At 28.8% G+C, this 17,500-nt stretch overlaps 1 protein-coding gene across 4 annotated transcripts in view; it reads left to right on the forward strand.

Moving 5' to 3' along the window:
• LOC127062419 (trafficking kinesin-binding protein milt) overlaps positions 1 to 17,500 on the forward strand; it is a 65,996-nt gene that overhangs the window by 11,811 nt on the left and 36,685 nt on the right. For 3 of the 4 annotated variants that reach the window (XM_050990598.1, XM_050990602.1, XM_050990603.1), the window contains exons 3-4: positions 6,961 to 7,065; positions 10,158 to 10,262. In XM_050990598.1, coding sequence (XP_050846555.1) covers positions 6,961 to 7,065; positions 10,158 to 10,262 — 210 coding nt within the window. Of the gene's footprint in view, positions 1 to 791; positions 1,898 to 6,960; positions 7,066 to 10,157; positions 10,263 to 17,500 lie in introns of those variants that run through there. The other variant, XM_050990604.1, reaches the window with a different exon arrangement.

Raw genomic sequence — 17,500 nt, forward strand, 5'->3', positions numbered from 1 at the left:
ATGTTTTTTTTTCTTTTTCTTTTTATTTTACGTTATTAAAACATCGATCCTAGGTACGTACGTATAGTAGATACTTATCTATCTAATTATCTATCTGTCTAAAAGATTTTCATATTTTTGTTTATTCGTCGAAAGAGTAAGAAAGAGAGAAAGAGACGTAGTAAATATTCTTAACGAGTTACCGACCGAGAAAGAACGACTAACGTTACGTGACTTTTTACCGACTTGCTTACAGTAAACTTTCTTAAGAATTTCTCGGAGAAACCATCGAAAATTTTCTATTTTCGATGTTTATAATAAAATTCATTAAATATATTAGAAATAAAATGAAAATAAAAAGAAAGTAAAGAGAAGAAAAAAAATAAATAAAACGTTATTTTCGTTGATCACTGTTGCAACATATTTGATTCGAGCACAACGCCATTTTGTATTAGAAAAGAAGAAAACAAAAGAAGAAAGCTTAGAAAGAAAGGGAGTGAGAATATTAACGAAATATTTAGAAAATAATGAGGAAGTATAGATTTTTCGACGATCGTCGATATTGTAAGAATAAGAAAAGAAATAATGGTGATAATGATAAAAAAATATCATGTAAATAGATTTTCCTGGTTTGAATCGAAGCAATTGAGGTTTTATCGAAATTGGCAATGGTCCAGAATGGCAGCCGGTCTAGCTTCTATTTTCTTCGAATCGAGTTGATGAGTCGAAGACGCCTACTGTATGGAGTTCTCCGTCGACTTGCGGTTCTAAAAGAACCCCCCGGTGCTCTTAGATCGTGCGTAAAAAAGAAGATTTGTTAAATAGATCTTATATGAATAGTAGTGGTGAGAGTGGGAGAAAGAGAGAAAGAGAGAGAGAGATAGAGAGAGAGAGAGAGAGAGAGAGAGAGAGAGGGAGAGAGGGAAGTAAGTAAGTAAGGAAGAAAGGAGAATTTAAAAAAAAAAACATATGAAACGAACGTTTACGTGAGTCGTTATTTTTACAAAAAAAAAAAAGAAAGAAAGAAAAAAGAAAAAAAATAGAAAGAAGGAGAAGAGGAAGAAAAAGAAACAAGAAAAAAAGAGGAAAGTATCTATAATTAAGTATTACATCTGGCGTGTACGTTCGAACTTTAATCTTCTTTTAAAAGAATAGAAAAGAAGAGAGAGAGAGAGAGAGAGAGAGAGAGAGAGAGAGAGAGAGAAAGAAAGGGAGAGAGAAAAGTTACATAATGTAAGTTGAATGATTGATGAATAATAATAAAGAAAGAAAAAAAAAACGAAAGAAAGAAAGAAAGAAAGACAAAAAAAAATACAAGAAGAAGAAGAAGAAGTAGTAAAAATTCGAACAAAAAAGTAAGTGCTTATAATTTTTGTGCCAAGTAGAGAATAAACGACAAGACGAGGCACATTTTTAAAAATTCTCCGTATAGGGAGTATAGGGAGATATCAGTCGTTTTAAACGAAAATCAAAGTGTGTCCTTTAATACGTCACGTATATATATATATATATATATATGCATATACGCGAGTACGTTATTACGTACGTGTGACGTGTATCGAGTCTCGAGGACGAATGAAACGATCTGAAACGACGTTGTAGAAACGTTGTGAATTTATATACATACGATTCGACACGAGGGTGAAGTTCATTGAATACGAAGGCGAAAGGTTCAAGGTCGTCAAAGCACTCGACGCGGATTAACGAGAAGAGAGACATGGATGGATAAATAGAGAGAGAAAGAGAGAGAGAGAAAGAGAGGTGCAGAAAGAGATAAAGAGAAAGTAGTGGGGGAAGTTTGGATCGGTAGGGAAGATTATGATCGTATCTAGGAGGCATGAGAAACGGCCAAGAGGTCCTTCGGAATTGAAAAGCATCCTTGAAAGACGTGAAGCTATACTCAACAAATGGCGAGACGGTACGACACGTAAAAAGTCATTAATAAACTTATTATGCCTCATTAACTCTCATTCGTAAGGCGCCTCGCTGATTTATCTCTTTAACGTATCTTGTATTACATGTGTTAAATAACATAATGTAAGTTCGAGAGGTAGAGATAAAGAGAGAAGAGAGATAGAGAGATTACATTGAAACGTTTTAAAGATCGTTAGTGAATCGATTAGTTATTTCGATTAATTCTTGTTTTTTTTTTATTCCTTTTTTCTCCGATCGATTCGGTCGATACTTAAGTTTCCATCGTTATCGACGGCAGGAAGCTGTCGGTACTTTTCATTCGTAGTTTCATCGACTTCCGACGTGTGGCAGCACACGTTCTCTTCCAACTCGAGCACGATTTATCATTTTCGCTCGACCGGGCATATCTCTCTCTCTCTCTCTCTCTCTCTCTCTCTCTCTCTCTCTCTTTCTTTCTTTTTTTCAAATTATAGATTAAAATCTAGAATATGTTTCCAACCGCGCAAAGTTTCTCGTTAATCGCCGGAATGGCCGGAAACATTATCGACGTTAAGTTACGGAATACTTCTTAAATTGTGTGACGACATCGTTCTATTTCTGACTTCACTTCTTTTTTTTTTTTTAAACCTTGAAAACAAATATATCTTTGTTTTGTATATCTTGAAGGAACGTGTTAAATCGATTTTAATCGTACTAATATCGACTATTATACAAAATTGTTTTTTGATCTCTCTCTCTCTTTTTTTCTTTCTTTTTTTTTTTTTTTTTTTTTTAAGGAAACAATTTTTTATCTGTTTGGTTTAATATCATTTATTAAATATCAATCATTATTATTTCTTAACAATTTTTCTTCTTTTTTTTTTCTTTCTTTTAAATAAGAAAAAAAATGTTTCTTTTTTTGTTTTCATCTTTTGAATAAACATATTTTTTTTCTTTTTCTTTTTCTTTTTTGTTATTTAACAATCGTGTTTAAGATGGAAAGAATAATAACAAGTACAAAGTTCAAGTGAGGCAAGCTTGCATCGGCCTCGAGTTTGGCTGCATCAGCGGCTGCAGTCTTGCGCCGACGCAGTTTAATAGCCGCAGCTTTGTAAAAAAAATGTCATCGTTTGCTTCAGTTTCTTTACCCTCGGACGAGCTGTTATCGCGTTTCTTTCAAAATAATAAATAAAAAAAAAAAAATTAGAAAATAAAATAGAAACGATATGTGCATCATTGTTTCGAAATTCCCGCGTTAAGTCGTGCCAGTGACAGTGGGTAGTAATTTTTTTTGCAATTTTTTTGTGAATATCTGGATAGGTATTGATTATTACGGATGAAACGAACGACTATAAGTATGAAAATATTATTTTAATCTTTTTTTTTTTTTTGGCTTCCTTCATTCTTTTTTTAAATCAATTTTTACTAGATCCCAACATCGTACTTAAAAATTTCTTGAGAAGTTGAGAATTGCAATTCTCGATTATTTCTTTTATTTATTAATTTTTTTCTTTCCCCCTAATAATACTAACATCAAGAAAATTATATATATATATATATATATTCTTTTTCTTTTTGTTTTCTTTTCTTTTCAAATTGATTTTTATTACCTTCAACATAATAGTCTATAGAAATCGACAATATTTCTTATTCACTAATTCCTTTCCTTTTTCCCTTTTTTTTTCTCAAATAATCATTATTACATTTAATCTCAATAATAATATAAAGAAAAATGTTATGTTATTATTGAATATCGAAGACGAAATTAATTTAATATATCACGCATGAACGTTAGTCATGCTTCAGTCGATTCATCCGGATCTACGTGGTATCATTGACAGGAGGATCCGTAATACGAGTAATATATATGTATATCTAATAAATGATTATACGTGAAGACCACCGTGTATAGTGATGGTAACTCTACGCGTTCACGGTTGCGCGCGTTAAAAGACGGTCGTCGAACCGAACAACCGATACGAGTACGTTGACTTCCGTATGCTCGTAAAGTCGGCCGTAAGATTTGAATTCACGAATTATTCTATGTGAATGGTTGATCGGTTGACCGGAAAAATGACGGTATTCGCTAGATCTAGGAGGTGAGAGGAGGGAGATGGAAAATTTATATTATTATAATAGAAAACAAGGAAAGAATTCTTTTCTCCAAATTTTAATTAAATTTTACTTTATCTGTCTGTATATATATTTTTTTAATATATAAATATATTATTGTTTTAATATAATATAATTATTTAAACATCAAAAAAATATGTTTAAATAAATATATATATAAAAAAAAAATATATATATATATAGTAAATTTATTTTATAGATCTGTTATTATAGAACTATGTGATTAAATGGGTATATTAAAAAAAAATATATTGAAATAAATATATATGTATACATAATATATATATATATATATAGGTATAGTAAATATATTATTAAATAGATTTGTTATTATATTTAAATAAAATATACACGCATATGTATGTACGTGTGTATGTACATATATATACATATATATATATATATATATATATATATATATATATCATTTTGAAAATGAATGAGAGCAACGAGTGTATGAAACAATATAAAAAAAAAAAAAAGAAAAAATAGAATTAGAAATTGCTCAGAATTGTTTAAAATTTTTAAATTGAGTTTTCCTCTTGGCATGAGATCTATAGATCACGCGATCGAGGAACGTAATTGCATTGTTGTTATTCCGCTTACGGAGTACGAAAGTGATCTTTCTAATATCGAGATGAATAGAATTCGTAATTCTCCATTTCCTTTTTTTCCTTTTTTTTTTTCTTTTTTCTTTTTATTATCTTTACTCACAACACAATTATTGTCTTCCCTCTCGTTCGGTTTCTCTTTTATTCGAGCGTGACTTCGACTTCTTGCAACTGAGACCTCTCGATCTCGTTCGATCTCATCGAATTTTTGTTTATCTTTAATAAATAAATGATTCGTTTTACGCTCTATTTAAAAAAAAAAAAAAAAAGGAAGAAAGGAACGTGACGTAACCTGAATCAAATTGTAAAATTCTAACAAAAGAGAAGTTAAGGATGTGTAAAAAAAAAAAAATAGTTAAAAACTTGAAACGAGACACAGAAAAAATTGTATATTATTATTACGTCATCTTATATATTATTATATCTTATGATTGTCATATAATTTTATTATTATTATATTACGTCATCTTTGAACAATCAATCGCATCAGAGAATACGCATATCAGTTCGAAACTTTACGTTTTACGTCTTACGTATCACGTCTATGCACGTACGAAGCTTTTTAGCGTACGAATGTTTTGTTTACTTGTTTTAACTTGACGCGATGAAAAGAATTTTTTTCTCAAGGTTCTCATCTTTTCTTTTTTTTTTTTTCCTTTCCCTTCTTTCAAAGATTTCATAATCGTCGATTTTTTTTTCCTTTTTATTTTTTACTTTCTATCCCCTTTAAATAAATAAAAAAAAAAGAATATGTTAGAGTTCAAGATGGATTACGTATTCGCAAATCATGCTTTTTTTCTCAAGTGCGCATGAACGAGCATTATTTTTTTTCCCAAGTGCACATGCATATGCAATTATAAATCTTGTACTTGCATATCTTGATATAGTTATACCAGAGCACTTTATACACGGAGGTTTCACAATTATTCATTCTACGATTAATTTATTTTATTCGAAATTAAAGATCTCATTGTTCTGATCGAGTTTTATTTCGAATAAAAATAAATTTTATACGTAGAGCAATATATATATATATTTTTTTCTTTTATTCGCACTTTCATTGATTCTAATTCTTAAAATTATATAATTTATTTTGTACAATTTATATATACATGTGTAGCATATGTTAACCGATCAGAAAATCTTTCTAATCTTTCAACAGGTTAATGACAATATATACGTATACGTACGTACGTATATATATTTATATATGTATGTATGTATATATACACATTTGTTTCGATTCATATAGTAACCGTAAAAGAAATGCGTGCCACGAAAAGATAACCTCGTATTCTATATATCCTTTAAAGGGCAAACGATTGAATGGCGGGCTATTTGAATGTATGTTGATATACTTTTCGCTCCAAATAATTCTAACGTCCGTTTCCAATCTTACTCAATTCCGTGATCATTTATCGCGACTTCGTGAAGGATAGAAGGAAAATTATTTACGAATCCATCTCTGTTAAGTTAAAAAAAAAAAAAAAAAAAAAAAGAAAGAAAAACATTATCAAAAAAATTTTTTTTTTTTTTTTTCGATGAAATTTCATTCTTTAACTTTTAAATTTGAAACGTTTACTTCGTATGATTTCGTGTTAAATTAAAAGAAAAAAAAAAAAAAAAAAAAAAAAAAAAAAAAAAATGAATATGATCGTTATTCACAGTGATCATATTCATTTATAATATTATATGTTGACCTCGTATGATTTCATGTCAAATTAAATGTAAAGAAAAAGAAGAAAGAGAAATAGAAAGAAAAAAGAAGAAGAAGAAGAAAGAAGAAGCAGAAAAAGAAATAGATATTAATTTGTACATTATCAAGGATTATTAATTTCCTTAATAGAAGAGGTAAGGTAGTTACACGATTACCATTAACGTTGTAGCTCGGATAATATTAGAAAAAAAAAAATGTTGAAGGCGTGAAGAAGCCTTGCTTCGGGATCATTTAGCAAACGTCGAGTTCTTCGTAGGAGCACTGTGTGTTCTCTTGCGATGATTTTCGAAGTAATTATTATCGACCCACGTAACTCGGCGTACGCTTTAGTAGAAAATTTCTCCTTCGTGCTTCGTAGATTAGAGATAGATGAAATACAGAGAGAAAGAGAGAGAGAGAGAGAGAGAGAAAGAGATAGAAGGTGATGTTTAGATACTTGCAGACCGACGCTAATCGTTCCTCCTTCGAGCAATGCACCTCGTAACTTCTCATGAGAGAAGATGAGAGAAAAAGAAGAAAAAGAAAAAGAAAAAGAAGAAGAAGAAGAAGAAGAAGGAACGTTAAGATAATATACGATGCGTTCCTACTATGTAATAACTGAGTGTTGTGCATCGTGATTTGTTTCAGAGGTGTGCAGCGGAGGTGAATTGCCAGAAGTAGAGATCATAAGTCTGCTGGAGGAACAGATTCCCAGGTATCGTCTACGGGCCGACACCCTCACGGAATTTCAAGGTTAGTGAACTTCTCTACGTTGTCACGAATTATCTCTCATTTCATTTAATTTCTATTTTTTTATTCCATTTTATTTTTTCTCCTTTCTCCCTCTTTCTTACTCCTCTTTTTTCTTCTTCTTTCGAATCAATTTTTTTTTCTCTTCTTGTTTTCTTTTCTTTTTTTTTTGGTAGTTTTCAATTTCTAGTTAAAAAAAAAAAAAAAGATAAAAAAAGTATCAGTCTGTCCCAAGGTCAGCGAACTTCTATTACGATGGTAGCTTTCATTTTTTCTTTTTCTTTTTGTCAATCTTTTTGTTTTGTTTTGTTTTTTTTGTTTTTTTTTTTTTTAGTTTATTTGTTTATCTTTTCTTAATTCTTATTTTACAATGAGAATAGATTTCACTCTATTTTAAGATCAATGAACTTTTCTTCCTGGGAAGGAATTAACTTTCATTTTATTTTATTTCTATCTCTTTTTTTCTTTTTCTTTTTCTACCGTTTTTACTTTTTATTGAAAAAGAAAAGAAAGAAAGAAAGAAAGAATTTTTAATCATTTATATGTAAAATTTAATATTAGATCTTTTCTATTCTTTTTTTATTTATTTATTAATATATAGTACGTTATACTGTAATGTAATAGTGTGTATATTCAATATAATATATAAAATATAAAAATTATAATAAATTATAATATATAGTAGATACTATATTTTATATAATATACCATTTTATTGATACACTATATACTCCAATATATATTAGATTTTTATATACTCCAAAAATAAATTCGAAATAGATATATAATATATTTGAAATAATCGAGACGTATAAATAATAAGTTAAATATAAAATATATATATATATTTTTTTTCTTCATATTTAAAATACAATTTTAATTCTTTTTCTTTTTCGAGTTTATCTTCTATCATTTTCTAAAAGGAACGTTAAGAAAAACAGTGAAAAAAAAAACAAAATTTTTAGTGGACAAATTTCAGAAAATGTTAAACGTTAAATTTTTTTTTATCCATTTTTTTTTTTTCTCCTTAAATTCCTTTTTCCGTTCTCATGAAAGTCTTCCTCTCGCGATAAAACCGAAAGAATTTTAATACGTTTATCATCGAAATCTTTTAATATCAATCGACATTTTGTTTCTTTCGATTATATTTTTTGTTCGATATGACTTTCTCAGAACTTTGCAGTTTCTTATTACGAGAACCTGTATACGAGAATAATTAGCGACGAAGTAAAAAATTTTCCATCTCAGCATGATCTCTAGACTCCCCGCCGGAATATGTTTGCTTTCACACGTGTTTTTAATGTCCACAGAAGTACTCTCGTAAGAAGAACACGTTTTAGTCTTTTGAAGAAGAAACTAAGAAAAGACGACAGCCTCTTTTTTGAGAAAGAGAGAGAGAGAGAGAGATAGAGAAAAACTTGAATTTTCTTTTTTTATATCACTTTTTTTCTTTTTTCTTTCCCTTTTTCCTTTTTTTTTTTCTTTTTCTCTTTTTAAGACGACCCACAGTCTCGTTTACAGTCAAACAAACGAGTTCGTGTTTCGCAAGGTCTCTTCGAGTATTAAGTTCTTCAAGGTCGCGCGTGTTATCAAAGACTCATTCTTTAACGACGAATAAAAAGGAAGAAAAAGAAATAATCGAAGACGAAGAGGATTTAGAATGACTCTTAGATTAATAAACAAAATTAAATCAATGAAAAATAAAATAAAAAGAGAAAAGGAAAAAATAAATTCCAAAAGAAAAAGAAAATCCCAATTTCTATATCCTAGAGGTAATTTTCAGCCCTGTGCATTATTATTATCTATATTTCTCGGTGTCTTAACAACAAAAGTCGTTATCTTTCATGATATAATTAAAACATAAATTGGATAGGCGTCGTTGGAGATTAATGAAAGAGTCGGGAGCTTTGTCGATCACTATAATTTGTATTCATTATTTTTCTGCTTTACAAGCAATAATTTTTTTCTTTTTCTTTTTTCTTTTTTTTTTCTTTATTCCTTTCTTTCGTTTTGCTTTCTTTCTTTCTTTCTTTTCTTTCTTCCTTGTTATTTTTATGACAATAATTAGCACGTGTCATTTCGTATATAACACATTAGTCAAATACTATACACGAATATTATATATCGCGGAAAAAAATGATCTTGAAGAAAATAGTATCAAGTCCTTTTTTATTTCATCTAATCCATATATATCTATAAATAAAAAATATTCAAATTTTTACCTTTAATGGTTTCAACAAAGCCAATTTATAAGACTTTACTTAAGATATTTTATTGTTAAACATTCGAAGAAAGTTTTGCAAAAATTTTTACGATTATTCGATCGAGAAATTGTTTTCTTCTTTTGTTTATTTTATTTTGTTTTTTCTTTATTTATTTTATTTTATTTTTTTTTTTTAATCTTCAATGAACCAAAACAACCGTATTTCCCTTCACCAGGTGCCAACACCGATCGAATTACGAGTCGCCTAACTAATTAGATTGTATAGCCCGTATATATGGGACACCATGAGAGAAGCGTGACTAATCGTTTGCTTCTGTAGTAAACTATGAGATCGTATCGCGTATCGAACCAATAAAATGAAGCTTTAGAACAGGATAGGATATTGGACCGCACCTTTCTCTTTCGTGTATTTTTTAATTATAAATACGAAAAATAGTAAAAAAAGAAAAAGGAAATTGAATAGTAACAAAAAATTAATTCCAATATATTAGATACACTTGTTAAACTTTAATAATAATAATAATAATAATAATAATAACAACAATAATAATAGTAATAAAGTAATATAAAAATTATTTATTCGTAGAAAGTAACTTCCTGTCGTCGAAAGTCGCCATCTTGTTTTTTTAATTATAAAGAACAAACTTTAACGAAATAAAAGGAAAGATAAAATAGATGAAATTGATTCAAAGAAAGAAAAAAAAATGAAATTTGAATGAAATACTAGATGAATAAGCAACTGTTTCTTATTCATCTTTTTCTTTTATTATATGTTTATCGAAATAATCGAGAAATAGCATTGAAGCAGAAAGAGTCTCGGTAATTGAATGACTTTTAATTATTTTAATGATTTCTTTTTTTTTTTTTTTAGGTTACGAGAACGCGGATTGGTTTATTCCATCACCAGCGCTAAAAACTGAGGACGTCGATTTGAAACTGTCGCCGGAACAAATCCGGGAAACGCTCAACTACTTCCGTGAGTACAAATTTATTTATTATTACTTTTTGCAATTGTTATCATTATTTATCAATACTCAATTTTTTGTATTTATGTATTTTGTATTTATTTTTTTATTATTTTTATATATATTCTTTTTTTTTTTTTTTTTTTTTTTTTCTTTAATGGTGAGAAGAAAATCTCGAACGAAGTGGAGAGAAGTTCAAACGATGAGATTCCAGTCTCGATTATTGTAAAAAAAATAAAAATAATAATAATGATAATTGTATCCACAATTGGCAAAAACAAATTACACACGCAAATTTTTTTTTTTTTTTTTTTTTTTTATATATTTTTTTCGGTATTTTTTTTTCATGCAAAATAGAACAAAAATTTAGTTGATCGTAGAGGCTGGAACTATATACGCATATACATATATAAAATTTATTTAAAATGAATTTTTATAAAAAAAAAAAAAAAATAAAATTAATCTTTGCGCAAACTATATTTTATTGTGCATTTACACACCTATACATACACATATACATACATTTTTAATGAAGATCGATCATAAAGATTATAAGGATCGAAATGAGACATATATGATACGAATCTGTCCGATTAATAAATTTAGGCGTAGAATATCGCGAATTGACACGATCAAAATAAATCGTATTAGTTCGAAGATGGATGCTTATCTTAGAATTTTTAATGATTCTTATCATTTACGTGACTATGCTATCGATCTTTCGTCTTTTATTATTATTTTTTTCCTTTCCTTATTTCTTTCCGTTTGACAGAGAAACGATAAGATTCTTTAGCAATGATAAGAAACTTTCGATCTTTATAACAAGGACCAATTGATAATTGTATTTTCTTATTAGACGTAAATAAATATTCTTCGTAATTATAATTTCGATTATTAAATATATAATATATTTTAATAATTTCATAATTCTTTTCTTTATTTGCGTTACATATGTTTGTAATAACAAGATATTTTTCAAGAGAGAAAAAAAAAAATAAACGTAGTATATAAATAATGCGATAAGAGAATGTACATACATAAAAATACATGAATGTACATATGTAAAAACACATGTACACGTAGGCTAACTAATAACATGCTAATCCATTATTTTCGATAACAAGGTATCTGGTCGGCTTACAATGAAATATTTGTTCGACACGTTTTAGAGCATCGATATTTTTATCTAAGCTCTCGAATTAATGAAAACAATTTAATATAATAAACATTCACTAAGTATTTGGCAAGAAAAGAAAAGAAAAAATGAAATAAAAAAACAGAATGAAAAATTTAATTGTCGACAAATACGTCATTGATATTTCATTGAGAAACTACATTGAGAAAGTTCAACGAGAATTAGAAGTATCACTGCATTCTGTTCGTTCTTCTAATCGTATAAAAGACAAATACGAGTTTCTCCGTTTGAAAGGTAAATCGTAGCGAGTAAAACGAGTATTGACTTTTTTCTTTTCTTTTTTCTTTCCCCTTTTCCCTCTAAGCTTATTTGTTCGTTGTCAACGATGTTTCTTAAATTCAATATGGATGAATAAAAATAAAAAAAAAGAAGAAATGAGAATGTAATATAATATAGTACGATATTAACAGAATAAAGTGAGATAATATAAGAATCATGAAATAATCTAAAATAAATAAATAAATAAAAAAGAATATATATATATAAATATATAAAATGAAAATAATTAAATTGAATAACGAAAGAATATTAAAAGATATTAAAGTAAAATTAAATATCGTCAAAATATCGGTATTAATAATAAATAAATAAATAAATAAATAAATAAATAAATAAATAAATATCAAATAGTTGTCAATGAATATTAAATCTTAAAAAAAAAACATTCATACACCCAATAATAATCTAAATTATAACACAAGAAGATCATATATCTTTTATCTAATAATTTTCTCGTTTATACAATAATTGTATAATTTTCTCGCTTACATTGATATTATGACGTTTGGAAATGTACGAAGAATAGTTTACTATGATGTGTACTTACCAGTCTATTTGTTAATTGGCGCATGAAAATTACTATCTATCTCTCTCTCTCTCTCTCTCTCTCTCTCTCTCTCTTTCTTCGTGTGTCTCGTTTATCATCCACTTCTTGTATTTCTCATTTACATTCTATTCAAATAGTCGCATCTTATCCATAAAACTGAATAATTCAAATAAAACGATTGAATTTATGTAAGTACATTATATACTACGATCTCGAAATGTAGTCGAGGAAAGTTCAGTTATAAAAAAAAAAAAAAGTAAATCTTGATAGATCCACTGTGCTAATATTCTTTCAATTAAGATTATCGATTAATTGAATATTAATCGATTTCACGATACCAACGTAAAGAAATGTACTTCTTCGACCGTGAAGAGATCGAATATTCTATTTAAACGACAGCTTTCAACTCTCGTAACTTTCTACGTATAATTATTAAATCTAAACGATCGAACAATAAATATAAAAAGAAAAAAGAAAAGATATATATATATATATATATACACTTGAGATTATGATTACGAAAAATGAACAAACAAACAAAATGAAAGAAAAAAAGAAACAAAAAATGAACGATGAAAGATATAACATATAAATGATATAGATTGAGAAATAATTAAAAATATATACATATATATTGGATAAAATAATTTTTTAAGAATGTATGTATATATATATATATATATATATATATATCAGATAAAATAATTAAAAACAAAAATATATATCGAACAAAAATCCGATTAGAAGATTAGATCGATCTGTTCAAGAATTCGCAATGACTATACGATATCTTTCCGAAAAAATATATTCTTATATTAAATTCATATTAATAATTATAAAAAAAACAATTTTGATTTTTGAACAATAATACATACACATACACACACATATGAATGCATAGTACTCCTAATTCCTTCGTTTAGGAAAAAAAAAAGTAAAAGAAACCAGAAAGTTTCTCCTCGTTGTCTTTCCACTTTGTTAAAACAATACACAATACAACCAAGGGGTCCGTGAATTGAAGTTAAAATGATAAGATCTTCATCGATCGGCTAGACTGTTCGTTATTTAAATTTTCAACGTTCCTATCCTCGAGAATAGTTCCAGATAGAATATTAATACGTTGATGGGGTTACGGACAGCAGACACACTCGCAGATATATATGTACAAAGAACGAAACATTCAGGTTACTCGGTTCAAAGGTCACTCGGTAAGAGAGTTCATCTCGTTCGAGATCGGCGAATTAGAAAGTATCTCGGTCCACTTGTTCGACCTCATGACCGTGCAAATTTTTCATTGACTCGATCGCATACATTAAGAGAACATAATCCAAATTTTCTATCGAGTTTCTATCATTTTGTCAATGCTCTTTTTTCTTTCTTTTCTTTTATCTTATTACAACGATATTATAACGAAAAATATTATAATGAAATTGGATTGGTCGTTTTTAATTAAACCTTTTAAATGATTAAACTTACTGCTCGTTAAACCAACGATGGCGTCAGACTTTATCGTACAGTGTAGGTGTGTTTATCTTTGATCAACGTAATGCATAAATAATTTCAATCATTATTCCGAAGTAAAAGTTTGTTTATGGATTAACTTCGTTCGGTAAGATATGCATGCATACATTATTATTCGTAATTCTTTTTCACTTTTCAATTTTCTAACCAAAAAGAAATTTATGATCTCGTCTTTCTAAGAACATCTCAATTTCTAAGAGATATGTTTATTGTCTATTCAATATAAAACATACATTTTTTAAACCATTATTTTAAGGTGCCATTTGTTCACGAATAACATTTTTTTTCTCTTTGCTAAGATACGTACGTATGCGAACTTTGGAATTTTTTATTTTCTTTTTATTTTTAATTTCTATTTCTATTTCTTTTTTTTTTTTTGTAAATTCTTAAAACAAAATTAAATGTATGATATCGTCTTCTTAAGAACACAGAAAGTGAAACGCATTATATACCGATTACATTTCTGCATCATTCATTTCTTCTGATATACGTCCGCATTCAACAAATTATTCTCCTCTTATCTGATTACATCCATTTTTAAACTTGATAGATCTTGAAGCGTCGTAAAAGCTAGATAACACCGATCAGCAAAACATCTTCTAAATAATTTTCTAACGTTGATACGTTCTAACGTATATATGTATATATATATATATATACCTCCTCGTATCCTTTTACTTCGATCTCTAAACGTGTTTTTAAACGTTCTCTATGAAAGACTACCTTCACTTCGTCCGACATCGTGGAAAAAGAAATAGATGCAGTAAAAAAAGGGGAGACAGTAAAAGACAAGGAAGAAAGAATAAAAAAAAAATATATGAACGTAAAGAAAAAAAAAAAAAAAGAAGAAGAAGGAAAGAAAGAAAGAAGCAAAACGGAAATGAAGATCGTAAGAATGTCGTATCTCCCTCACAAGATCCAACACTTTCCTCGAATCGTTTTTCCTTTCTTACCATTCCTCTTTTTCTCTCTTCTTTCTTTCTTTTTTTTCCCCTGGAATACGTAATGGGGTGTAACTGGGCGTGATGGCGATGATGGAGATAGTGATGAGGAAGATAACAGGAAGTTGGCGGGATAAGGGGAAAGGGGTGGATTAGACTGTGCGACGAAATTTCCCTTTTTAGCATTCACACGTGACCTTTCACCTTTCTTTTCTCTGTCTCCTTCTTTTTCTCTCTTTCTCTCACTCGATCGAGAAGATCGACAAAACGGTGAAACTAACTGACTGACAAACTAACTAACCAACCAACCAACCAACCAACCAAGGAACCAAGCAAGCAAGCAAGCAAGCAACTTGCCGCATCGTTAATAATGGAGGACGAGAGAACAAAACAAACATTTCCTAGAGACATTTTTCGCACGGCTTGCTTATTATCTCCGTCTCCCCATGTCCCCCTTGTCCCTCCCCTTCATCACCATCTCCATCAAACCCCCCTCTACCACCACCCCCTTGCTCTCGTTTTCTTTTTCGTCTCTCTCACACGTGACTTTCCCCATTCATAGAACCGTTTTACATCGGGAAGAGAAGATTTAAACGTTGCGTCGTAAACATCAACCGGGACTGGTTGTCATCTCTCTCTTTCTCTCTCTCTCTCTCTCTCTGTCTTTTTATCTCTTTTTATCTCTATCTCAGATTCTTTTTTTGTTCTTTTCTTTTCTTTTTTTTTGTTTTGTTTTTTTTTTTCTTCTTTTTTATCTTTCCTTCCAATCCCGTTTCCACGGTAATCTACATTTAACAGTAAGTCGAATCTAATTTTAATATCACATGCACAACTGTTGTATTTACCAAGCCCCGGGGGCTTGGTTTGTTAACGGTAAAAATGTAGGGAAGGAAATGTCTTATACGTAATTAGATTCGAAAGTTTATTCTTATGGAGGAAGGGATGTGTGTGTGTGTGTGTTTGAGAGAGAGAGAGAGAGAGAGAGAGAGAGAGAGAGAGAGAGAGAGAGAGAGAGAGAGGGTGACATTTATGGGCGATGATAAACGTGCAATTCGATTGAAGGCTAACCTTTCTTAACATTGTTACGATTAAACGCAATTTTATCGTTCGTTTTTCTTTTTCTGTGTTTTTTCTTTCTCCTTTTTTTTTTTTTTTTTTTTTTTTTATAAGATTTATTTCTTGCATACTTTTACGTAATCTACATACGTACATACGTAGGTAGATACGTACGTATGTATACATGTATGTAGTTATCTACAGATCATTTTTATGTTCCATTCGGATGATTAGACTTTTTGATTGAACGCCATTTTGTGTTCTTTCTTTTAAAATTAAAAACGAAAACAGTACCTTCCTAAACGTTTAGTAATTTAATCAAATCCTTTTAAGATCCTTCTGTCGATAGGAGATTAGATAAACAATGAAAATATTGGATTCGTTAAGTCGATTAACAATGTCTGAATATTCATTATTCTATATCAAATTAAAGAATCTTAATAATTTCTTTTTTATTGGAAAATTGTAACATCAATCTTATGCTATATTATTGTCGTCATACGAGTATTCTTTTCCTTTTCATTTTTTCATTTGTTAACATAAAAAGATTTTACTTTTTATTTTATTATTTTCTTTTCTCTTTTTTTTGTATTACTAACATACTCTTATACAATATACATACATATGTATGTATATACATTATTAAGTCGTAATTTTAAATATTCGTACGATAGAAATGTATTTCCGTATTTTTACTATATGAATATTTAATACCATCACTATCTATGTAGAAATAATTTGTAATATTCTTATATTTTGTGTTAAGTGATGAGTTAATGACCGTTGACGGCCATGTTTTTTCATGTAAAAAGAGAAAAAAAGTAGGAAATCAAAAGTAGTGTCATAATTCGTATAATTTGATAGTTAATTAGATTCTACGACGATCGACGCCATTTTCCTTTCGTTTATCTATTTAAAGAAAGAATATATATATATATATATATATAAACAATGAATATATTGAAAAGATCTATATATATATTATATATATACACACACACATTTTACCCACGGGTATTAAGCATCGTCGTGAGAATGATGGTTCTCCATTGAAAAAGTTTGCTAGTTTTGATACAAAGAGCACGGCTTTCTCACATAGGCCCCCATGTAACGGATCGAAAGTAACTCGCGTTATTGCATTCCGCGTGTTCCTAGAAGGAAATAGGAGTGAGGGATGGATCTGCCTTCTCTTGTACTCTCAAACTTCACAACAATAATAATTTCCCTCACTTATTTCGTTGAGTTTATATTTTCGTACGTAATATATATTATCCGCTGGATGTTGAATATTTTACAAATCAAATTTCCATTCCGTTTGTAAATCAAGTGTTTCAATCAAATCATAATTCTCTAGATTTCGAATAATAAAAAATGTATAGTCAAATGTTAAGAAAATAAAAAATTTGTTTACCTATGTACTCACACATATAAAACTATTTTGAAAATATATTCAAAGTTATTAATCACGATTAAATAATAATAATCATATGCATTTGATTCTGATGCATTCAGATATTTATTATTCAATGCTGGAAATAATTAATTGATTATAAATCTCGACGTTAAATTCCTTCTCTCCTGCAGTAAAGTAAGATCTGAGCAATTTTAATTTTTTTACTTGAACGGATAATCTTCGGACAGGAATCAGTTATATATCAGACATTTGACTTGTCTGGAATTCTTACAATTTGCGTGAAAGGATAATTTCCT

This window comes from Vespula vulgaris, chromosome 3 (assembly GCF_905475345.1).
Source record: "Vespula vulgaris chromosome 3, iyVesVulg1.1, whole genome shotgun sequence".
NCBI lineage: Eukaryota > Metazoa > Arthropoda > Insecta > Hymenoptera > Vespidae > Vespula > Vespula vulgaris.